The sequence below is a fragment of the Pelecanus crispus genome, chromosome 2 (genome assembly GCF_030463565.1).
Source record: "Pelecanus crispus isolate bPelCri1 chromosome 2, bPelCri1.pri, whole genome shotgun sequence".
In the NCBI taxonomy this organism is placed as follows: Eukaryota; Metazoa; Chordata; class Aves; order Pelecaniformes; family Pelecanidae; genus Pelecanus; species Pelecanus crispus.
In genome coordinates this window covers 9,847,175-9,873,712 of record NC_134644.1, presented here as the reverse complement: position 1 = coordinate 9,873,712, position 26,538 = coordinate 9,847,175, and the positions used below count along the sequence as shown (strand labels likewise).

General features: G+C 40.6%; 1 protein-coding gene across 6 annotated transcripts in view; it reads right to left on the bottom strand.

Annotated features, from left to right (window-relative positions):
* Positions 1–20,939, bottom strand: part of RBM33 (RNA binding motif protein 33) — a 106,411-nt gene extending 85,472 nt beyond the window's left edge. For all 6 annotated transcript variants that reach the window (XM_075704653.1, XM_075704654.1, XM_075704656.1 and 3 more), the window contains exons 1-5: positions 20,883–20,939; positions 10,537–10,615; positions 5,570–5,618; positions 3,466–3,542; positions 1,058–1,358 (exon numbers count right to left, since the gene is read on the bottom strand). In XM_075704653.1, the coding sequence (XP_075560768.1) occupies positions 1,058–1,358; positions 3,466–3,542; positions 5,570–5,618; positions 10,537–10,615; positions 20,883–20,910 (534 nt within the window). In that variant the 5' untranslated portion in view covers positions 20,911–20,939. The remainder of the gene's footprint in view (positions 1–1,057; positions 1,359–3,465; positions 3,543–5,569; positions 5,619–10,536; positions 10,616–20,882) is intronic.
* Between the last annotated feature and the right edge of the window lie 5,599 nt (positions 20,940–26,538).

Here is a 26,538-nt window from a genome sequence, read left to right as displayed (position 1 = left end):
CTTTTCGTTATATTTTCTCTCCCCTGTCCAGCTTAGGAGGGGGAGTGATAGAGCAGCTTTGGTGGGCACCTGGCATCCAGTCAGGGTCAACCCACCACAAAAATATAATTAGCAGGGCTTTTAACTAGACAATAATTTCAATATTATCAAATCCATAACCAAAACAGTTTTCATTCAGATCCCACCAATGTCATCATAAAGATCCCGTCTACTACTGCTTGTCCCACCTACTTCTGTACTTCTACATCCTTTATGACTACAAATTCATGAAACAATCACTGCAGTACTTTCTTACCAAAGGAAACATGCACCTATAGCACATATAGATTAACATCAGACTTTACCCCATCAAAAATATAAACATTCTTAACATTCTGCAAGTGCTTACACATGAACAATGATGAACAAAAAACAAGAGCAAAACCTTTCCTAAGTTTGCTAGTATTTTAAATTATCTCATTGATCATATACAGTCTTAATTAAGATTAAATCATTTCACCAGCAATTAAACCCAGTGCATGTTCTCTCATACACTGCTTAAATTATATTGAATTATGCAGGTGACATTTTCTGAACTAACCTCCAATCTCTTTATTCAGGTTTAGACAGTTCTCAGTTACAAAAAGGATGAACGAGCAGGACATCAATCACTTTGCGATATTAGCACCTTAAAGATGTCTTTAGCAGGTCAATAATCTTTTCACCTTCGAAGGACTTTATCAGATCTTGTCTAAAGCCTGGATAAAAGCTTTTGCATTAAGTACTTCTAACAATTGGCAGTATATCTCCACCACACAAAGCTGTTTTCTTCCTTAAGGATAGGATCCTCAAGGTCATGATTCTCAACTGCCTTCCAGCATGACAAAGGAGCATTACCTACCGCCAAACAAGCTGTCAACACAAACTTTGTCACAGCCTAGATAAAGAAACTGGCAGACAGTGATAATAGGTCTAATTTCCCCTCCTCCCTAGGGAGGTAAACAGATTTCAAATCAGTCTAAAACCCTATGCACGTGAAGCAATGTTATCTTTGAAGATACAATAGAAAGAAACTCACTGGAAATTCATCTAGGGGTTCATTGATTTCAAGGTCTAGCACTTCATCTTCTTCTCCAGGCTCTTCCCCATATTCTATTTGGTCTTCTGTCAGTTCAGGATCATTGCCTTCATAATGTCCTTCCTCTGCATATTCTGAAGCATATACTTCGGGTGCTTCAGATCTGTCATAAACGATTTCATCTTCCCCTTGGTCATACTCAGATTCATGTTCTATCGATTGATCGTTGATGGTCTCAGGGAGTTCGTATGATGTAAGTATGCTAGATGTAGCATTGAGGCTAACTGTGACACCTTGAGAACTATGGTATGGGGGGGAAAAAAATTCAGAGGTTGAAGCGTAACAGTCAACTACTCACAAAGGTTTATCAAAACAAAGCCAACAAATACAAATTCTCTAAGTTGGTGCACAAAATTATACCTCACACACTATTTGATTCCATGCCATATTCTCATAATGCGTACTGTACTGCAGCTTATCACCAGCTGCAGGCTATTTGACCAAGGGAATCAAACCAACCAGATGGTTTAGCAGGTCAAACTGGCAAAAGCCCTGCTTGGTAACCAAAGCAGTCTGGATTCAATTTTAATTCAGAGACTAAAAAAAAATTTACACAGAATTACTATAACTGCACCTGTTTTCCCAATGTTTCAGAATAAGCTAGTAAACTATTTTTTATTAAATGTATTAATACTGTTCCTTCTTGATTATTTTGAATTCAAACTTACACATTTGTGACAGATTTAATGTTCTACTTAAAATAACGTAAAATATAGTCAAGAACTGCCATTTAAACATCTAAGATTTATTCTAACTTAGTAACAGCACTGGCACAGACACTGAAAAAAACCCAATCAATACAAAACCTGGCAAGTTTATAATCTGGAGGAAAAGCAAAACTCAGAATACTGTTTACAGTAGCTAGTGCCATCAACACGTAAAAGAATGACTAACCAACTGCAGACTAGTTAGAAAAGCAGGCAAAAAAAGCTCTTCTTGATTTGAGGGTTTCGGGTACAAGGAAAACAAAGTTGTGGGTTTTCGGGGGCTTTTTTTTGTTGGGTTTTTTTTTTTTTTTTTTAATTACATTCCTATTATTTACTATTTTCTTAAGTTTGGGGGAACAAGGTCCAGGCAGCTTTGAGCTATTTGCATCTATAAAACAGAGAAGATTTAACACAAAACAAAAGACATCATGCAGGATTATTATTATCTATCCAACTAGAAAGGCATAAATGAGTTTGAATGGAAATAGAGGGAGAAGGGAAAGGAGTGGAGCAATGCTCTCACTCCCTGGCAATGAAACTGCTAAAAATGCAAGACCTGTCTACATAAATCTGCTTCTACTGCTCAATATTATCACACTTTAGGCACTTTCTCATCACTCGTGCAGTCACATAGCCATCCCTGCAGACCAGGGCTCACAAGGAGGAAATGCAAAGAAGAAACAGCAAGGACTGTAACTGGGATTCCCCGTTTTGAAGGGGACAGTCCAGTCCTCACTCCTGCAGGGAGGAAAACAGCAGCCAATGGAGACATTGATGGTCTGAGGTATCTCACCATACCCTCATCAATCCAACACAGGGACAGGACTCTTTGTGCTAACTCCAGCCAAGGATAGAACGGAGATCTCAGAGCAACATATGTATATACATTATACATACATATATATTCATACCCCTTCAGATGACATGCCTGCATAGCATGCAAGAAGGAAAAGCTAGCAAAACACAGGCCATTAAAAGCAGCAGTGGTACTGCATCACAAGCATTCTCCTTCCCTCTTCAGTCCAGCTTGAAAAGTAAAAACGTCAAGACACTCATTTTGAGTTGTAATGCCCATAATTCAGCTGTGGAGCTGTATCATCACAGGGTATTCACAGGGCAGGATCCTCAGTAAACTCCCATGGAAGTATCTGCTCAACCCTATAAACTCTGTACAAAATTTTCTGCTGTGTAATTGTATACAAATATTTAAGCGACAAATCAAGCCTTACAAACTATGAAGCTCCCCTCCTTGGCGTCCTAGGAGTTAAGATATATTTTTAAAAGAAAGATGGCAAAAAAGGAAGCCCACAACAATACCAAGAAGGCACAGAACAAGAGCTCTGTAAGTATTAATAAATAATTCTAAATGCACAGGAGATGATGCAGTCTCTTCTCTATAAGCTTTTTTTAATAGATTTGAGTTAAATATATTAGATTCAAATAAACAAAAAATCATTTTACTGAAATGCTAACAATGCTACAAAACACATTATATATACACATCATTAAGTAGCTCACTAGGTAAAAAGCAAAACTATTTTAAGTATATACCAATAACTTCAGTTTAGTAGTTACTAGTTATCAGTAGTAGTCATTAATAGCTTAGAGTTATTCAAAACCCAAGACTTAGAAAAGAGATACCGAAATTCTTGTTCCTCTTCATTGTCACTTTGCAGAAGATCATCATTCAGCTCTTCATCTGACAAGTCTGACTGATTCTAGGTTTCAGAAAAAGTCAATCATGAACATAAGAAAGGATATAAACTTTTAACTAATTAGGTACTGAAACTACTGAAACTTCTGAACACGAAGTATTTTTTATGAAGAATGCATCCCAGACTAAGACCATATCTGCAATGAAATTACCTAATCTGATGAGAAAAAATACACCACACAAGACAACAAATCTGAAAAGAAATGTTTGTCAGTCTTACGGAAATTTACAAAACTCAAATTTGCCTACCTATCAACACTTTTCACTCATGCATTCCGAAATACAGCCAAAGATGACAACTCACTTAAATACCCAGAAGAAAGAAAGGTTAGCTTTAGTGCTCTTATTTAACTACCTTGTGACCTTGATGCATTAGGCGAGTCAAAAAAAACCCACTAAGTTACTACAGTTTCTAGAAAGCAGAGCTATTTAGCAGACTGGAGGAAAGGATATGATGAAATGAAGAAAATTGAAAAACCACAATTAGTTTGTAAGTGAAGAAAAAAAACAAAAGACAATATCATGCCTTTTCTGAACTCCTCCTAATTTGTCTATGATACTTTCAGTTGCCTTTTTTTTTCTTTTTAAATAATTACCCACTAGGAAGAGATAACTGCAGTTTTGCTCAGCAACATTATTTCCATGCTTTAAAGTAATAGGGGCAGAAAGGTTATACAAGGGTAGACTTATCTAAAAGTACTGGGATGAGATTAAGTAGAAGCCAGTTTAGCCTAAATAGCTCAGGGAAAACTTCCTGAGAAATCGTATTATTACTCCACCACAGAAACTCCTCAGAGCCCTGTAACATGGCAAATGGAAAACAAGAACAGAAAAAGCACAAGAACACATAACACAATGGAGAAATCTAGTATTGGTTAGTATTCATTCAGGTAATTTTTTTTTTTTTTTTAAGATAAGTAAGTTACTTCATCAACTCATGTTTCAACTACAAAGATGTATGCAATGTTAACTGCTTATGTTTTTGATAACTGCATAACACACATCTGCAATCCCCATCCTCCTTGAATTTTATTTCATTTTTTAAATGAGTACATGAGACAAAGGAACTTCCTATCTTTAATACAGATTACTTACAGAATAATTTCAAGAAGCTAATTTCCAACATTTAGAGTGTGATTATAAAAAACTACATCTATTAAAACTCAACTTTTACCAGATCTGGGTTTCTTAAACCTATTAATCTCCAACTAAAACTTTAAAAACTATTTTCTAAATGAATTCATTTAGCAGATGAAGTGGAGAAAGAGGGGACTAGCCAGTTTTGATTTCCTAAACAGAAGCCCTGTCTTCTGCAGATATCTAGCAAATTCAAACATACATTTAGTTCTATTCATAGAGTACAATTTTGGAAACAGGTATCAGAGTGAGGAGTCTATAGCAGACATGGGTGAACTCATTTATGTTCTCCAATGCTAGCTGCTCCCATATCCTTCCCTCACTGTAGAAGGGGAAATCCTCTGCCTACTCATTAGACAAAGTAGTAGTGGATTGTGTACAGTGAGTAGATCTTTAACAGACACCACTGATTGCTTTTTTCTTTAGTCTGGTAAATACTGATGGTATTTTCATGAGTAGCTTTTAACAGCCAAGAAACTGGCAGTTGAAGTAAATTCTCCAGAATGCTAATCAGCACTCAGGAGGCATAATTGCATTTTTTTGTTTTGGCTTTTTTTAATTGTTAAGTCAGTATGAGCTACAGAAAAACTGATTTTGAGAACCATCTCCTTTTTGAACCGTATGTTATGAGAAGAAATACTGTCTCTGAAAAAAATATTTCTTCTAGAAGTCTTATTTTAAAAAGCCACACTTCGAGGTACTTCACAAAAGGAAACAGAGCTCTGGATGCAGAGCGCTCTGGTAACAGGGCAGATCTCGGGTACCTGTGGCTGTCAAGACTTTGGGAAGGTGACTGTAAAATACGTAAAAGGCCATACCAAACTGAAGTGGGTGAGCTGAACAACATTCACATTTTATTATCTGTAACAATTCACTTCAATCCACATCTCTTACCTTTTTGCCAGTTAGCAAATCCTCTCCAAGCAAGTCATCATCAAGTTCACTGGAAAACATTAACAAATTTAAGAAGCTGAACCTCAGAAAACAGAAACAAACACCATATAGGGTATACAACTTAAAAAACTAACTTGAGGAGAATTGTCCCCGAGTCTGCACAAGGCTTTCCTTTTAGCAAAGCATTCAGCAAGTTGAAAAAGGAGATACTTAATATGTATGGTCTATTGTTTCATTTAAAATATGTAAGACTACTGTTGCACTGTCGTTTCATTTCCACATGCTCTCCTTTCCATATCCCTCCAACCATAACACAGCACATAAACCTAGACAAAGTGCAGGCATTTAAAACATGGTTAGCTAGGTCCCCACTCTAGATCCTTCACTTCAAGGTCATTGAGGCGTAGTGTCCAAACTGCTGTTTCCCACCTCTTGAGGGAAGAAGCGAGTGAGACAGTAATGTCCTGTGGACAACAGTCTACAGGCCACCATGTCACGCAAGCTACACTTCAGCACAGAGGCACTTAGGCCTTGATCTTTCCTAAATACTTTATTCTCTCCTCCTCAAGTTCAGGGTAAGGTCAAACAGACATTTGTAGCATGACAAAATCAAATGCATGTTTCACCATCTTTGTAAGTGTGGCTAAGAATTCAGGAAGCATAGAAATACCTGGCTTACAAAACTCCTGCCATCACATAGCATCTGTCCCATAAATAGGATGCAACACAAAGAACTACAGTCCAGAGTAGTTAAGCTCTAGGACAACTGCTTAATCTCATTCTTCCTTCAGTGAAACAATTACCTAGTGACAGGAATAACCAGATTCCCCCTTCTACAATAAACACTTATTACTGACAGATGCCCATATTAGAACATGCATGTCCTAATACTAAAATGAGATGCCAGTGATTTGAAACATGAGCTGTTTTTCAAGAATGTGAACCTATTTCTACCTGCACACTTAAAAAAAAAGCCTTACATACTACATAAAAATTACATACCCCAAAGTGAGAATGGGCTATATGAACAGAATGGAAATACGTGTAAGAGTTCCTCAGGACTGTATAGGAAATACTTGAAAATGGAGAAGCCAATCCCAAGACATAAATCAGTGCCTAGAGTTGTATTTGCAGATGGATACATCTCTTTCAGAGCTGGTTACTGTACAGATAATGCACAAGGGGAATAAAAATCTTGTGGGCTAGAAGACAACAGATGATATTCCAAATCGGCACTAAATAGGACGTTATCACCGGTACACAATATTTGTCCACAGTTACCGATCTCAAACAGTTCCAGGAATGACTGAACATTTACAAATAGCAATTGTTTTGTCCTCACTGCAATATTAAGCAAAAATTGGGACATAAGACATATCATACATCCCAAAGAGCAAACTGACTAGAATTAAAGCCCTTCATTTCAGAGACAGAAAACTCTACGTAACAGAAATGGTTTCAGAAGAATTTAGAGCCAAAATGGAAGTAGGAAAAAGTCACTAATCTCTTCAGCTGCCACTAATCTGACAAATGCACCAGGAAGTTTGAAACTATTTCCCAGCACTATGGTCCATCACTGACAGCTCTTAATAAAGCTGCACTAGAGAAATTGCAAAAGATGGCATGAGTGTGTGTTATAACAGCATTCAAAAATGAAAAGCAAGCTCAGGTAGTAAGATATCCAGAAGGAATGAAAAAGAAAGCGCAAGATTAAATTAATTACATAAACATAGGTAGGGCTATTCAACACTTTACTAAAAACCATCCTTGATGTGATTTTTTTTTAGAAAAAGATTAAACATTTTGTCATTAGAAGTAATTGCTTCTAATTCTAGATTTTTAAAAGCTTTGGTTTATTACTTGACAGTCAAAAAACTTCACACTAACACATAAATGAAGCTCATAACAGAAACAAAGTGTTTCACAGAATGCCCCTCCAAACTTAATACAATATTCAATGTCATTCAATATTTTAATTGATAAAAGAAGAAAAATCACCATTGGTAACTTTTTGAATAAACAAAGTAACAGAGAAAAGCCTGCGCAGTAAAGTGGACCCTATCTCAAGCTTATTTTAAAATGTCCAGATGTGAAGTCATCTATCAGAAAGAAGAGGGACCAGAATTAACAGATCTGATTAAAAACAAAAAAAAAAGAAAAAATCCAGATACTAAAAGATCTTAGGTTAGCTGAGAAAAACAGACAAAAATGAGTGGTTGCAATCTGACACCACTCAAAGCCACACAAAATAAATTAAACCAGAATAAAAGTACACATCTGTGATAGTTCCAAAGGCAACTCACCCTCACTATCATTAAGACACAAAGGTCTTTCCAAAACCACAGTTCTACAAAATTAGGGTTAAAATAATCTAAGAGTTCGCGGCTTTCAGAAGAGATGGACCCATTTCATCCACTTCCTCAACTCCCAATACTCAACACTCCCCTCACTGAATAAATTCAGCTCACCAAATGAGGAAGAGAAAATAATAATAAAAAAGAAAGACAACAAAAAGTGAAAGTTTTCAGTCAAAGAAATGAATAATCTCAGAGACAGGTCAGAACAAGCAAGTTTCAGCAAAAGTGAACTACTAAATCAGCCCTGCCATCTCACAGGATAGCATCAGAACTGCATGTTTTTCCCAAACTGAAGCTTTGGGCTACTTATAGAGATAAATGTATAAATTAACAACCCATGATAAAGACATCAGACTGGCCCTTTCTGGCCTCCAATTTCATGAGCATGCCTCATTAAACATGAGCAGTAGTAAGGACACAAGTGTTTCAGGGAAAGAATTTGTAAAAAAATGTAATGGGAAAACTTCTCCAAGAACAATGTTACATTTGTACTCCCAAGTAAAAGGGGCCTTCCAACTCTCAGTTATCACCTTCCAGTGTTTGAGAAAGGAAAGTGATCTGGAAATTCAAAATTATTTAAAATGACTGGGGAATGGGACTCAGTTAAGTAGCAACACAGTAAGAGTTGATGGTTGACCAAGATGTATGACTAACAGCATAATTCCTTCACCCTCCCCCACAAAAAAAGTGATTTAGCTTGCAAAACAAAGCATGAAAGATTAAAAAAACCCAAGTCTATCTACTGTGTTCATTACGCCTTTTTTCTATCTTCAAGAAACTGTGTCCTATACTGAATTAGGCCAGTAGTTAAAAGAATTCAAGCAATTATACTAGACAACAGCATATCCATGTACAACGTTCATAATTGCCCAGACAACCACAGATTAATGCTTCCAAAGATAGCTTGGCAATCTAGAAAGAATTAATAATAAAAATAATAAAAATTCCAACACATGCAAATAAAATAATATTCTATTAAATACAGCTGCAAAGAAAGATTTTCTGAAATGATCAGCAAAATGAAACTCTGGAATCTCCAGCACTGCACCTGAAACCGCTTCCCTTACAATTTCACTAAAGAATAAACAATATGATTTTTTAATCATCTATCTTAAATTATATGCAGCTAATAATAAGCACATAAATGAAAACTTTTTTCTAAAACTGAATCCTTGTGTGCTTCAAAGTCACAGCTCAGTGAAAATACGCTATAACCTTTCTCAAGTCCTATAAAAACAGCTTTGCCACAGGGAGTTTGCCATTGGCAATAAGCTTACAACTTCCGATACAATGGCTGTTTGACTCTTGCAAGTTTTCTGAAGTGATGAGTAGGACAGCTAAAACCAAATGTGACCAGCCAGCATCTAAGAGCCCACCTATTTATATCACGAAGTCAGCAAAGGCAAAAAGTTCAGAAAATATTCCAATACAAAGCATTTTGCCTGTAATATTGGCTTCAGTATTTCTGAATACCCAGAGCTAGGGCTGGGAGGCAGCACAGTACAGTGGCCCAGCCTGAACAAGTTACTTTAATTACACTCTCAAACCAGATCAGTCCCTTGATGCAGCTCACCATCCAACCCACAAACAGCTGTGCTGGCATGACAGAGAGCAGACACCCCTCACCAGCACACAGCAGAACACCCTGTATACTGAAGCTATTGTCCAAATTCCTTATTCACTCTTACTCACCTCCTAGAGCAATGAAAACTACCCACTTAACCTAGCAGAAAAGCACAGAGGAAACTATTCTCTCTGAAATGGTCATAAATGTAGAGTAGCTGATTCACTCCAAGGGCACAGCTCAGTGGAAAATTACTTAGGGTAAAATGTGTTTACTACAACCACTTGAATGATTATTAGAAAAGACAAAAATCGTTTCGAATTCCCGCCCCTCCCTCCCTCCCCCCCCCCCCTTTTACAGTGAAAACCACTGGCAAAGTCTGCACAAGTCTCTGTTACTAAAAAGGAATAATAAAAAAGCAACCCCATAAAAAAGTGAACAAGTTTTCCCCCAGAAAGAATAGACAAGTCTAGCCAGCAGCATGATTCAAGTCTTTCCCAATGCCTTTGTGTAAAAGAACACACTCTTATTCTCCCCAAATATAAGCAAATTCATATGTACTTCTAAATCTTCCCAACAGTCACATTTTTTTCAATAGAAGCCCATACCTAAGCTCGATTACTCTCCCCCAATGTAAAACTGAAGTAGGACTTTGAGGATAAGAATTTAAACATCTAGTTTAAAAAAAAAAAAAATTAATTTGGGCAAATTCAAGTACGAGCAAAATCTAACCATTTGAACAGTTGAGATCTATTAAATATTTAAAAGGAAAACCAGGACATTAACTGTAAAGTTAATTACACATCACAAATACGAAGTATTTATCCAATTTTAAATCGTATCTCTTCACAGTGCTCTCTATATTCCTCAAGGCAAGTATATGTTTGGCACAAGCTAGCATGAGTTGACACATACATAACAACCAACATCTTCATTAGTATCTAAATGTGCACTACTCTAAATGTTAGAATATAAAATGCCAGAATGGGAAAGCAGAGCAATGTAATTCAGCATACAGAAATTGAACATAAAGATATTTTACATACCTGTCCCAGTCATCATCTCCAGCTCTTCTTCTCCAAGACCTTTCTGCACCAGGCTTATCAAACTGATCAAAGTCATCATCTGTAAAGAAGGTGACTACATTAAATAATTCTTACTGAAATGAAAGATTTCTGAAGCAATCATTTAGGTGGGATTTTTGTGGGGCGGGGAGGGGGGTAGAAGATGGAACAAAAATAGCTGTATTCTAATTTCCGTTTTAACATGAGGAAAACGCATAAATACCAACATGCTTCAATAATAAAAAAACATAGTGTACTATATAGCTTTCCCTCTTCTCACTATTGAGGTGAGGATGACCCGAGGAAAACAGATAGAGCATGAGATAAATCACTGGAAAATGTTGCCAACAAAGGTCATCCCAGGACAGAAGCTCCCCAGAAATGCATGAAACTGAGGTGCACTGGAGGTGAAGGGAACTACATCTACCAGATCTCTGCTCGCCTTGGGGGCCACAGGCTCATCTACCCACACTGAGCCTGCAAAGGCACTTTGAAAATAGGAGTAAACCTCAGGTCAGCACAAGGGCAGGACGGTACCAGCAACTCAAAACAGAGGAGGGAAGTCAGGTGTAATACACCATGAATTATCTCAACTGGGGCATTAAAAACACTAAAGTCATTGAAGCAGGTTACACTGCAGACCTAAGCATGCACATGCCTTCCAAGATAAAACTGGTGCTCCATATATTTCTCTCAACAAGTACCCTCACTTTAGTCTATCAAATCACAAATTACTCTCACGCAGCTTAGTTTGCAAGTGACAATTTTGCTACTTAAAAATACTAAAGCTTCCATTTATCTACAAAAGAAATGCAAAGCTCATCTGCTCTGTTCAGACATCCAGATGTCTTGTCATCTGAAAACTGGAAGCACATACCTTCAGAAACACTCAACCCTCACTCTCCCATCCTGTGGCTACAGCTCAACAGAGAATGCACACCTGGAATTAGTATCTTTTCACACATTTTGGTGACTTTTTTAAGAGTCAAACAAGTGGGCAAATAAAAGTTATGCTCAACACATGGGAAAACTGACTGCAGTTTAATGGTCTGCAAAATACAGGAGATTAAGCAATCCAGTCCTTCCAGCCTTACAGTCTGAATTGGTGAACACTAGGATGCCATATATCCAGTCATTGTCCTGACTTACTTGCACTCAGCTCCTGGGTACAATGCCATGGATCAAGTGGGTTTTTTTAAATGAACCTTCAAAACCAAATCTGTCTTCAGCTCTTTAAACTCAACCCAGTATCCTTTAGTGGACATTCCTGACATGCAATGACAAACCTATTAACTTCTTTCTTCACAGAATCAAAATACAAGTGTTAGTGACCAACAGAAGTTTAAAAGGAGGTAAAAACATTAAAAAGAGAAAATTCAGTTCTTGCAGTGTCACTAAATTAAGAGCTTTCAAACCAGAAATTTCAATCATAAATAGCTATGAAAGTAAGACTGCTCAGTATGAATTAGGATGCAACACAAGTCAAGTGTGTCAACTCCTTTGTTTTGAAACAGTAGGTAAAAACAATTCCCCTTGACCAGGTTCCCCCCTTTACTCCCTACAGATACTTTTATATTTCAAATAATCTTCTATATTTAAACTAATTTACATGGGCCAACACCATTGAAACAAACAGCTAGTTTACATTTCTCTGTTCAAACATCTACATATTGCAACCTCCTTCAATTCCAATTCCTATTTCACCCACAGGGAAAAGCCAGACAGATACCCAAGCATTTACTATCTTCCTCTCGAACACTAAATTATCCCATTTTGTGGTCTCTGAAAAAAATGCCACCTTGCTCCCCTTATGGTCATTCAAAACCATGCTGCAGTCATTATCTTAGTGCACTGCCATTCTAGGGCACAAATATCCTGCACTGTCATTGTTATTACAGCTGGATTGCAGTAATCCACTGACTAGATGTAACCACCTCCAAATTTTTTTTTTTTTAAGGTAATGCAACTAGTTTTGCAGCAACCCAAATTACGAGCGTCCACATATTGACTAACACAGCTCAAGACAACCACCACCACCAGGAAGACAGTAACTTCTTTTTAAGCTATGCTTGCTTGCAACATACTGTATTTTTTCATGCCAGGCACCGCTTTTAGAACTAGAGAACTGTATTAGAAACCAACACCCCTTGAAGACAAGATCTTAGCTCTTCAGCACACAATTCTTACACAGATGGACCTTCACATCACCCAGGTTTAAATCTAGACAACATGAAGTTACATGCCAAACCCTTTTTCTCTGTTGAGATCTCTACAGCAAAAAGAAACACTCTTCAGTATAATTCATAGTACTTTTCCAGGCCAGATAGTTAAGTTTCATGGCCATAAAAGTGCTTCAACCTAGTATTACTGCTAGTGAAGAAACAATACCAAACGAGGGTCCACGTTCATGTCAAGTTTCTAGTGTAGACCTGGACCCCCACTCAGCCAACATCACGAACCTCCACCCTTCAGCTCTTCCAACCCCTCTAAATTTCTCACATCCTATTCCTTATCTATGAGCAACTCCTACCAAAATCCAAAGCTGAATTACACCCATGCAAAGCCCTTTTCACAAGTCCCCTCTAGCAGGACACATACAAAAGCCTCAAAAATGACTGGTCAACCTGTGTGTGGTGACCGCAGCTTATAAGAACTGTTCCACGTATGTCCCCACCACCTCCCTGTTCTCATCTCTTCTCTCCCTATCTCATCACACACTTATGATACAAAGATCTTTGGGACAGAGGGAGCCAGCTTTTCTTTTTATGCTTATTTGTTCTGTGACAGCTGACATTGACAACGAGCATTACAAATTACACCATTTTGACATTAAGTGTTGTCAGAGCCCAAAGCAGGTTGTAGCTCTCCTTTAGAAAAGGAGGTCACAACAGTCACGCATCTACAAACATCATTCATTGCCAGCTTCACCGTTTGTGAGATAGCAAGCACCGAAATGGACACAGGCCTTTCACGCGATGTGATACCTAGCAAACCTCAGCGAGGCATCTTTTTTTTTTTTTCCATTTCTGAAACTACACATATTTTCATTTTTCTTCTACCTGCCTAGGCAATAACATTGGAAAATACCAGTAAACAACAATCAGCATAACATTTATGGATGTCTCTCCTTGAGAAATTCTTATAAGTCAATGTTTGCGTCAAGCATGGTTAAGTGCCTGTAAAACATTAACTTGTACAGAAAGAGGAACATTGAGCATCAGCAGAGTACAAAACCACTGAGAACAACAGCCAAAGACTTTTTTTTTTTTATAGTTTTCAGTACTACTGTGTGGGAGATGAGGAGAGAAGAAAAAAGGGAGGGGGGGGAATCCATGAACATAAGCTTTTTAAACAGGAAAACATCCACTGTGTGCGTTGGAAGAGGTTTTGTATTTCTTCCAGCTGTATCAGTGCAGCCTAGAAAGGCAGTCGTATATAGCAACTGTTGCCAAGATATGCAATGCAATGGCTACAGCTCCTCGTTTCAATTCAAAGCTCTCATGGCCAAGCTCACCAAGACGTGTGCACATTAGCTGGGTATGAACTGATCACCCGTCAGGATCTTCCACTGAACACACTAAGCCCCCCCTCTCTAACTTCCAGGCAGCACTAGAAGGAAAAGAAAACCAAGACCTATCAAATACCAAAAAAGCACTAACTAAGCAAGCAAGCAGGACAGACCGGTTATACAGGAAAACAAAAGAAATAATCTACCATTTGGCTCTTCCTACTGCAGCTCTAACAAAATCACCATTATCAAAGTGACAGAGAAGTTGCAGAATGCTGCAGAGACTGACTAACGCTGGCTGTTTTGTTAGACCAGCCTGCCTCGCAAGGCTCTGGCCAGCCGTGAACCAGAATAAGCACAAAGACAGCCAAATACACTCGGCTCCCTATACTAAAAGGTTCCCATTTGCTTTATACTTACCCTGGCATAGCACCAGCAGCACTATAAGCTGTCCTATAGAGCTTATTTTTTGGTTTTATGATATATGTCCAGAGCTGTTATCTTTTTCCCTACTTAATAAGAACAGATCATCCACACCAGAAATCCACAAAATACAAGCCTCATTTCCTCTTTGGCTATGCTGACGGTAGTTTCTAATACTGTGGATGCCCTTTCAATAAAGCCTTCATTAGTCATTTTTCTATGTAAAATGGAAGTCCTAAGCTACACAGTCAAGTCTCACAAGCGTAGAAGGTGAATCAGCAGGAACACTGCAGAGCTCTTAACATCTTAAAATGGTACCAACATAGCCTAAAAAGGTAGTCCTACTTAGCAACTGTTGCTAAGATGGAGTACTTTACTGCAATGAGATGGCCAAGACTTCTAGACTAGGAAAAACATTTGATGACTGCCTCGTTCGTCTTCCTAGAAATACACCTGCATGCCTTCTGGAACACTAACCACATGCCATCTCATAAGCCTCCTTAACAGCTCAAAATTTTGTATTTTGGTTCCCTTCAATATTACACTATCATGAATATCAAACATACTATTAGTTTTAGGCATTGAAAAAAGCATCGAAGATTTCTCCTTATCCAAAACAAGATGGAGATGCCACAATGATCCAATAGTTCAACGGATTAAAAAAAGCATTGTGCACTGTTTACCCAACACATCTTTTAATAAAGTAACTAAGCTGCACTGCTTTTGGGCAGAACAGGTAAGGGAGCTATTTAAAAAAAAAAAAAAAAAAAAAAAGGACAACTAAAGGAAAAAGGTCATCTACCACATGAAAAAATGCCACTTCTCTGTGCTTCAGCAGATTATTTAATGCTGAACATAACAAGTCCACCTTGCTCTATCCCATTCCCTGGTACCATATTTAAAACACTCAACATGACAACTTGACAGCATTTCAAGCACAAGTCTCCAGATTAAAAAGTTTACCAGCTTGTCTTTATGTAAGAGTATTCTGTAGATATAAACTATTCTTCATATTTCATTGCAAAAGTTTACACAACACATAGGTATCGTAAAGCCTTGATCTTCAGGAACGGAGTATACCATTTAAAAACAGACCACTGTTTCTGCCCAATTATGAACTGAATTTCCACACCTCTTGCTATGCAATACAGAAGAGTAACAGCTGGCATGAGGAGCAGTCATGTCTAAAACACAGTCTGGCTATGTACCTGCACTATTAACACCAGTTGAATGAAAACTTTGGTAACAAATCTTAACAACATCTAGCAGTAAAAGCACAAGGTCAACAGGAACTCCTGAACCCAAGCCTGTGATGTAAACCTAACACATTACAAAGCACACTACGAATCCAGTCTCATTTATCACAGATAATCAAGCACCCTACCCCTACATAAAAATCACATTCACTCCTACTACTGCATTATGCACAAGAACACACACACACAAATACACCACACAAACACCAACAGTTTAGTTTATCTTTTCAGGGATAGACATCATGGAGTCTTTATATTTGTAAACAATTACTCATAGAAGCCTTAAGTATTCAGTGACTAAGTATTTATAACAATGTAACAATTGCATAACACGTTCCCCAACTAGTGTATTTCATGTTGCCTTTCCAAATTATTCCTATAGTACAGAGTTTAGCTTCCTCAAAGAAATAAGTAGAAAAACTAATTTCTACAGGAGGTTAAGTTGTTTCTACCTTCTCAAAACCAGCCTTTTTTTAAAAGGTTTGTCATGACGCAAAGCAAATCACTAGCAGTAAGAACAGAACTAATTATGATACACTGCCTGGAACTGAAGTTCTCTAACCACTGCTTGAAAGAAATAGTGCCTTTTTTTTAAAAAAAAAAAAAACAACCAAAAAACCACTAAAACAAACTACATCTAAACCCGAACCACCAAGCCACAAAAAAAACATTTCCAAAGTCTGCTTGGATTTAAACATATATTTGCTTTGGAAAAACATTTGAAAACTGTCATAGTCCTTGCCTCACAAATACTGAACAGTGAATAAAGGCCAAGAGTTTAAATGAAATCCACATGAACTCAGTTCCCAAATGGCTTTGGACACCGATGAGAAACTGCAACTCCCCAGAAACTCTCCAGCATCTTTCACAGCCACCGAAAGTTATAGTTCAAACTGAGGCTGCATTACAGCAAAATATAACACAGGACCAATCACATTACTGACTCGGAGGTTTTTCTGGCCAAGTCAGTGACAATCATCATCTTAAATTATTCTGGACAACAAGTTCTATGTGACCTAAAATCTGAGGTGTAGTATTTGATGCAATAAAACATAGTTTGTCATTTGTGAAACAAGTGATGCTAAGGCTACGTTTAATTTAGATGACCTGAAATGAGAGAACATTCAGAAGAGCATGACTTTCAGTGAAAACTTGTCAAAGAAGCATAAAAGAGATTAAAAATTGCTATCCTTTAAAGCATATTTGCTTGCAGCAAGCTCATTCAAGTAGTAACGTTTTTTGGGACTAGTCCTTAGGTGGTACAATATCCCATGATCATATATTTGGATTTCATGAATTGTGAACTCCATAGGTCTTTGACACTTAGAGGAGTTTTAGTGTGTGCCTATTCCAATATAACTTGAGAGGCCAGTTGCATCAGTCCACCTAATAAAGTAGAATGTGATACCCACAGAGACCAAACTACACCCAGCACTCCACCCACTTTCATCTAGGCACAACTGCAGAATCTATTTCCAGCCCCTGTATGCCACTGCCGAATAGCCTGAAGCACAACAAATTCAATTGAATTTGTCACAGTGGAGAATTTTTTACTACATCTTCGAACTGGATAGTGACCTACAACACAGAGAAAGGTGCCTGCTATGCTAGCAGTATAAGCTTTTTTCCAATTTTTATCAACAGCTTCACAAGAGGTTTTTAAAGCCGCTATATTGCTGAGAGCACAACAGCAGCCCTCAGATTAGTTAAAGTGAAGTTAAACTAATGACAGTGTAAGTTCAAGCTGGAGGAATAACATTACAGGCTCAGAGCTAGAGAAACACCTGTTCAGCTACTCTTGGTACAGGATTTCCAGCAGGAATATGGGGTAGGCATGTATAGACGGGGCCCTCTTCAGCTCCTCCTCCACCCTATCCCTGTCATGATTCACACCCCAAGGACATCTACACTTAAAGCCTTCTAGACCACTGAAGTTCAACAGAAGTGAACTAATCTGAAAGGAAGAAAACCTACAATAGTTTTCCCTTACTTCAGTATGGCAGACAATCAAGATAAGAAGTGCTCCTTGCTTTGTTTTAGTGATGGTTTGTTGTTTACCCTGTAACCATCTCTTCCTAAATGCAATCAAAATCCAGCTGTGTAAATACCAAGAAAAAAATTCAGCACCTATACAACACAGTTGTTGCGTTACACTATAAGCAGATGATCACAGAACAGCCCAGGTTGGAAGGGACCTTCAAAGACCATCTGGTCCAACCTTTTGCAGGAAAGGGAGCCTAGATGAGATAAATTATCTAGCACCCTGTCCAATCGCATCTTAAAAGCCTCCAGTGATGGAGACTCCATCATGACCCTGGGGAGGTTTTTCCAGTGATTGACCATTCTCACCGTAAAAAAAAAAAAAAGTCTTTCTTATATCAAGTGAAGCCTCTCCTGGTGCAACTTGTAGCAGTTGCCCCTTGCCTTCTCTATGTGTCTCCTTGTGAAAGGAGAACCTTCGTCCTCTTTGTAGCCACCCTTTAAGGACGATTACGTTACTCAACATTCAATACGTTTGCTCTGGTTCTGTTTTTATACACAAGTTTGAATCAAAGTTTGGAAGCCATTGACTTCACTATATCAATGCTCTAATGAGCAACTATAAGCCCTCAAAGTCCCTCATCATCACTAGCACACCCCTCTTGAACGTCTATGTTTCAATACAGCCATTCTAGAATTAGAAGCAAGTTGAATCAGGCTGCATAGCAAAGGAATTTGTGAAGTAATATGAAGCTGTGAATCCTCAACACACCTCACAGACCACCACTTGAAAACTTTCCAGTTTATGTTTGTGAAACCTATCACCAAAAGAGCTTTTACCTTCACCTTTAGAAAGCTTAGCTGCACCAACACAAGTATCTGGTCACAAAAGTACCTATGCATACTTTATTCTTATGAATCAAGCCAGTATTTCCCAAGAACCTAAAAAATCATAAATGACCAAAAAGCCCACACATGCTGTCCAACAGAAAAATCACCTTCCTTCCATCAAATATATTTAAGTGTTCAGCCAACAGAGCCGTTTCACATTTCATTTCTCAGCCCTGCAACATATCCTTACGGAAGATTTAAACTTTAATCTGCCTCTTCAAAGCCAAAACTATCTCACTTTGTCAACTGTTACCCTGCAATGTCATCAAATTAACACTCCGTTCATTTTTCCAAGACCTATTTTGTACTACTTTACCAATCATTAGAGCCTTTCTTTTTTTTTTTTTTAGAAAACACTGGGGTGCCGTTATCTCCATATTTTAAAGTCTTTCCCTCCCGCCAAAAAATCCAAAACCTAAATCCAAAACATTAGTTCCTACAGTTAAAACTTCAATTGACCAAAAACATTTAAGCCAAATAACCACTTAGTCCTGGGCTTCCTTCCCATTTGTTACCACTATCAACTTTGGATAGTAGTCCCTTTCCAGAAAGAGTTGCACATACCATTCCTGTAAGTTCTAGGCCTTTTTACTGGGTTTTAAAAGTGTATTTAACAACTTCAACAAGGAATTTTCCTTAACTAGTCATATGGACATAAGTGTGTGACACCTCTGGGTTTCTTCATTCAGGCAAGTTCTGCACAGTGATCATCTAGACTAAACAAACACTGTTCATATGGGGCAAGGATCATATTTAATTGGCCACCATTTATTGATGAGCACAGTGTTAACTCTGAACAAACAACTGCTTGTGCCCACTTAGTACAAAGGGATCCTAATTCATGGTTAGACACAAACGGTACTCCACAACAAAAAATCCAGTCTTGAAACTGCAGTTTCACCACTTAGTTGACGGTTGTCTGCTGCATACACCTTTGTACATGAAACCATGCTCATTCAGCTTGCAGCAGTTTTAAACACAAGAACCAAAATGTTTCAAAATTGACACTTTCTTTAAATTACTCTGTCCTCATAATACTACAAAAAAACTTCCAAACAGAACATGCACACAAAGTTTACCTCCACATCACATATAACTGATCTGAACCACAGAAACGAGCACAAAGATTTTTGTAAAGTAGCTTACATTGCAATATATTTAACACATTAAAACAATGCCCAAGATATGCAAACATTTACTGTTTTACCAATCAGTGCCGTCCCTCCTAGCCTTCCTCCCAAACTCAACTCCTGAATTTGGGAATTTCTTTGTAACATTTCCCTTTAGTAGGAAACTTAATTGTGTTTTATGTACTTTGTTACCAATTAAGCTAAAAATGGTGAACAGTTTGACCACTTAGGTGTGTGATCATGAGGTCAAGTCACACTCTTCTCAGTGACACCTACTTACAGAAAAACACAGACTAAAATCATCAAACTTTTGTACAGACAAGGACAAGTGGGTCAGCTGACAACTCTGACAGGTCTTTAATCTCTTTTGAACACCTCAGTGTAACCCCTGCAAGTTTTTCTTTTGATCACTCAACCAAATGTTCTTATTTTAAAATTTGCTTAATGTACCAATCAGAACCACAGAAGGTTCCGAGTTGTCATTTAAAATGCTGTGAGAAGAAGCGTCCTTAGTCAAGAAGAGACGTGTCACACCTGAGAGTCCTGGGGTCAAGCACTGACTTAATTTTACACTTTCCAAGTGAGACCTTCTGCTTCTAGGCAGTCTGTAAAATAAATTGTAACTACTCCCCAAATAAGAGATAAGTTATTCAAACAGGTCACACACTAGCTGTAAAAATTACGGAAATGAATGTCTCTAATCCGTCCCACCCGGAGGTCCCACATCTGCAATGAGCGATGAAGCTGTTGCCCCTTCCCGCCCCTGCCAAGGGGAGACAACAGTTCCCATCACCGCACGACGCCGACTCCCGTTAGCAAGAGGGGAGCCCCTGGGGCCTTGCGGTGCCAGGGGAGCTCCTGCTCCCACGCAGGAGCGCGGGGCCCTCCCTCTCCGCGCCCGGCCGGGAGCCCCGAGCACGCAACACCCGCCGCCCCCGCCCCGGCGGGAGGCAGGGAGGAGGCGGCGCCACCGCCCCAGGAAGGCCCCGCAGCCCACGGCTCCCCTCGGCCCCGCCGGCCGCTCCGACCCCGCCAGGCCCCGCGCCGCCGCTGCGGCAGGCCCCGCTCCCACACGCGAGGCCCCGGAGCACCGAGCCCACCCATCCCCAGGGCGAAGCCCTTCGGGGCCGCAGCACCCACCTGCGCCTCCTCCCAGGGCGGCAGCCATGGCTCTTCGCCTCACTCAGGCGGCGGCGGCTCCCGGCGGCGGCTCCCGGCAGCGACCCCCGTACCGCCCGCAGGAGCGGCGGGGAGCGGGGGGACGGGGAAGCGCTCGGATTCAGCGCCCGGCGGCTCCCCCTCCCGCCGCCCCTCCGCACGCACCCACCGCAGGAGAACAACAAACTACCACAACATGGCGGCCGCCGTCGCTATCGCCGCTGCCCCCGCGCTGCATCATGGGACGGCGGCGGACCGGGCCCTCCCTCGCGGGGAGGGCGGGCAGCGAGCGCCGCTGGTTGGTTAAGCCAGAGCCCGGGCGCGCCGCGCGCCGGCACGCGTCACCACCCTCCGCGCACGCGCAGAGCCGCCTCCTCCCGGCGGCGCCGGCCGGGCGGGAGTGCGCGTGTGCCGCGGCGGGGCACGTGCCTGGGCGGCGGGGCGGGGACGCGCATGCGCGCGGGGTGGCGGGGCGGGCGGGATGGCGGCCGGGCCCGGGCCCTGGGGAGGGGCGGCGGGGCTGTTCCCGAGCGGGTCCCGCCCTGCCCCGGGCCCCTGCGGGCAGCCCGCGGTGCCTCGGAGGGGAGCAGGCCCGCCGGCCTCCGGCCCTGAGGGAAGCTGCCGTCCGCAGCTGTGCGGAGGCGGCCGCGGTGGCCGCGGTGCCTTTGCCTGACCGGGACAAATAGTGGGGAGTGGGAACGGGGGAAGGAGGCGCTGCTTTCCAGCTCGCCCGCGCCCCCCTGACCAGGATCTGTAGATGCCTCTTGCCCAGGCGGGAGGCTACTCGCAACACCTCCGAAATGCCCAGCTCACAGAGGGCTGCGTCGAGGTTTCAGCAGGCGGTGGGTCCAGCTGGACCCCCCAAGTTCACCTGCCTCTTGTGCAGGAAAAACGCCATGAGTTAATGGGATTAAATTCACCGTGAAAGGGACGGTTTGGGCTATGTTAGGTACATCTGTGGTCCTCCATCTTTTAAGGCTTGAGTGTGCAGGGGAGCTAATGCTTGCATAAACTAAAGTAGTTCAGGGCATATAGTTCTTGCTTCTCCACTCACACGTCACCTGGGTATGCACTTGACAGGCTCAGTGTCACAACGTGCTAAATCCAGTTTCACTGCAAGCAAAAAGCCCTTTTCTGCTAGCCCTTCTGTAAGCGCTTCCCTCCTGGCTGCTTAGCTACGTGCTCCCCCTCTCCTTTTCAAAGAACCTAGAGGTTCTGTGGCTGCAGAGTAAATCAGTGTGGATCACTGATCCCACAGAAAAGTAATTCACCAAAATGAGTTTTCCTTTTGAGTTTCCTTTCTGCCTTTTCCTATTTTTTTTTTTTAACAGGGGAATCGGGACTTGTGGCATTCTGCCCAGACCAGGTTAAACAGAGAATAAAATTGTGCCTTGACGTAAAACAAACTTTTAGGTTACGCTGCTTGTGAAGAAGCCCAATCTGATCTGAAACAGTTTAATGGAGCCTACTATAACAAGACTAGTTCAAGTAAACGTCAAAAGTTTCCCAGGTGGACAAGTCCTCATGGAAATAATTAACAATGTTAGTATTTAAATTATCAGCGTTATCTGATTAAACCCTCGTTATGAGAATAGGGAAGTTCTCATGTCACTTTGTTCCAGGCTCCCTGCAGACTTATCTCTGCATTGCATTTGGTCTCATTTTTTAGGTTTTCTTCACAACCGTACAGCTAGAGATTTATTCTTTACATATTCCTACAAACTCACAGCCAAATTCTGACTTTAATTGAGGAAATAGACCATCAATAGGCGATGCTTGCTGATAATTTAATACATAGTCCACCAGTCCAGCTCTGATCACCTGACGTGGAGGCGGTAAAATGTGAGCACTGCTACTATCAGTGGTGAAAAAACCTGGTGATTTCAGTGGGGCCAGGATTTCAGCCGTCGCTCCTTGGTATCGATCTTTCTTTTGGGCAGCTGGTTTGCAATACAAAAGGATTTCCTAGCAAGGGAGGGAGTTTTCTGGACCCTTTAAAGGCTGGACGGAGGAGAAGTGTGGGGCGAGACTCATCCAGTCTCAGCAGCAGCCGTTACAATTCACAGCTCTCTTGTCATAATTCTCTGTATCTCTTCTGTTTGAGGCTGGGAAATGCAGTGTTAAACATAAGCAGTATCCACAATGAGCATCTTTGTGGCATTCAGCTGTGTAGAAGAGTGTATTTTATAGGTATTTTATGCTCTATATTTTTTCTCGTTTTAATAGCAGATTTGATTTCCATGACTGACAGTCCAAACACAAATCAAGTTACCATTTGCTTAACACACCAGTCCAATATTAAGGAGGAATAACGGGACACTTCATGATTACTCTGTTAATGTACAGACCCTTCAGCCATTTTGCACAGTCCTGGTACAAAAAAGTGGCTGTTTCCAGATGTCTGAACTTCATCAGGTGTGCAACAGGGACCTAAGCTACTATGACAGACAGAGGCATGGTGATTCTACTCACCTTCACTCAGGACTTCCTGTGAGTTTTCAAATTCCAGGAACTATAGTTGCTCTGGATTCCGTATAAAAAAACCCCAACTTTTTCTCGATACTACCTAACCTGTGCTATGAAATGCAAGTGTGCTCATGTCTTTTTTGTAAATGGGGCTTGACATACTTGCTGCTTCTGGAATCCATGAATTAAAATGACTGCATATGAACTAATCATCATCAATTTATTTAAATACTTTTGGAAGTTCTGCATAAATAATGTATTTGCCTGTGTGTCTTCCAAAGCAAATCCAGCTGCAGTTGGGAATGCAACAGATTGTCTTGCGAGGAGATTAAGTAAATAACTGAGACAGAACACAAGAAACCTGTAATCCTGGTTCTGCACTCGCTGCATTACTGGGGCAGGTTGCCTTGCATCTGCTGCCTCAGATTTCCCTCTCCAAGCTGGGGATAATAATGCTAAACTTTTTTTCTGGTTATTTGAAACCTTTTGGTAAAAATTATTGTGTCCTAACTTCTCCACATTAAGCTATTTCCACTGCAATAGTCACTATCAGTTTTATTTACACTAGTTTGGGATTTTAACATTTTTTTCCAAAATACTTAGTAGCTTATTTTTTGAGCAGACACATTCATTTTTAATCTGTTTTTTTATTTATTTAAATTATTATTTATTTTTGCATGCACACTCAAATGGTTACAAATCGCCAGTCAGAAATCTGGTAAAGCAGACCTCCAAATTTAATTCCATTAAACACTTGAAATTAATACGAGGATAGTAAGAAAAGTGTTATCAACAGCAAATGGCTCCTAATTCCCTAGAAAAAAATGTGCTTCCAGCTTGTTTTTTAAGCACAGTTACCTCTTTGTGAGCTTTCCTTCTGGTCCCACTCAGTCTGGCAAAACCAGACTGAGTTTTTGTAGCATGGCAGGCTGGCCAAGAAGGGTGGTCCGGTCATGGTCTTGGCTCATACCCTTCTTGTGATGAACCTCTCAAAGTCATGTCTAACTCCGGGGCACCGTCTTGCATTCGAAGTTAAACCTGGTTTTGGACAAGTTCCTCCAAATCGGACACTAAACAGGTCTTGGGTTATTTCAGCAACGTCCTGTGATGCGGTAAATGTTCTGTCACACCTGACAGGAAATTCTGGATTTAAAGTGTACGAATGAGGGGTGCGAAAACAAATTCACTCTCTTATAGGTGCCACTGGGCCTGATCTGTGACCTACTGACAGTGACAGCAATCTTAGGAGGCAGCAGTACCTCTTAAAAGATATACACAGGTGGAAGATGCTTTCTCTTTGGGAGTATTCCCCAGAAGGGCAAAGGCAGAGTTGAAAATGGGAAAGACTTTAAAAACTAATAAATATGTTACTGAAGGAAAGAGAACAGTATGAGGATTGAAACAATTCAAATACACAAAAAACACTGGTGTGATAAACTTTGAACAGAAAACATTCTGAGTGTGTTACAGCCTCCGGACTAACCCTAGTTTCAGAGCTGCGGGCAGTGTTAATGTGTATCAGCTTTATCGCTGTAATTTTTCTCCCTGTTTCCTCCCCCATTCTTGTTACTTATTTATCCACTTGTTGCAGCTTATCTGCTTTGTTGTCTGCAACCCATTCGATGCATCTTATTTCAGCTGTAATTTCTTCAGAGCAATGTGACCTAAGGACCCCTGAAACAGCTGCTAGGGTGGAGAATAGGAGAGCTTGCGTGCTGAGAAATGGTCTGAACAAGCAATGTGGCTGTCAAGTGTGTTATTAATGTGTCACATGTGGAGTTCCTAGAAAGCTGGTCACCCACCAAAGACCAAAATCTCAGCAGAACGTATATATTGGTGAAGTATAGTGTAAAATATATAAATTATTACCAGCTTCAACTGGCTGCAGGGAGGTTTGGGCTGTAGCTTTGGTTTCTGAATCGAGAGCAGCACACAGGAGTCTGGGTTTTGCCCTGGACCCCAGTGTTTGCAATGTATCTTAGGTATCTAGAGAAAAGAAATCAAGAAACACCAGAGGAATCCAAGTGTTAAACATATAACAGCATTTTATTTGTAATTTTTTTTTTCAGTCTGGATGCTGGAAGTCTTACTGACTGAGCTTTGCTTTGTTTCACCAAGGAGCCCATCTGGTGTCAGGGGCAGCAGAGGCATCGGAGTGAAGCTGGCAAATGTAAGGTAGTCCTTCTTTTCAAGAATGACTCAGAATAAAGCTGAAAATGTCTAAGATGCCCCATTCTTAGACAAAGGGAGTGGTACCCCATGATAAACGTATCAGAATAAGTAAAGGTTGAGTGTTTCCCAAGGTTTCCTGACAAGGACCCAGTGGACGGCATCATTGCCCTTGCCCAAATGCTGAGGTTTGGGAAGGGCTTTCTTTCTCTGGACACAGGCCAGGCTGGCCCCTTCCACTCTGTAAAGAGCAGAAAGACATGTGATGGCTTTAGGCAAACCTCAGAGCATCACAAGCAACTTCTGTGGCCCAGATTCTTGTGGCCCACGCCTGTGAGCAAAGCCCGGTGCTCTGCAGAGCCCCACTGAACATGGAGACATGGTGCACAGGTACCAAATATCAGCTATCATACGTGAACTTCCAGATCAGAGCTTACGTTCCTAAGAACTCCTCATACCAGAAGGCTATAATCCTGTTAAAAGCCTCTGGGAACTACTGCAATGCAAATAATAGTAGCAATAATTAGCTCTGCTTTAATTGATACTGTGTATTCCTCAAATGTCAGTGAAAATTTACTTTGCTAAGCTAACAACTTCTCCCCTGGAACTCTGCTGGCTTTACCAGAATTACACGAGGGGTGAATTTGGATCATTGTAGGTTCCTGGCATAAATTATCAGCTGTTGATTCCTTGCCCTTTAAAACTTGGCAAGCATACAGGAAGAGTTTGCCAGACATGCGAGAACTAGGTCTATGCACTTATGGGGAAATCCTTCGGGACTATGCACAGAAAGGAGTACAATTTGCTGGAAGTACCCAGCTGTGAAATCCAAGAACTCCTGCACACAGCTCTAGCAACATAGAGTGTATTTAGCCTGGCCTTGATACCAGTGGTTCCTGGAAGCAGTTTTTGTGCCCTCAGCTTTATGAAAGCATGAATGTGATTGTAACAAACCCTGTAAATGTGTGGAGATGCGAAGTTTACAGAATAGCCCTAATGGGGA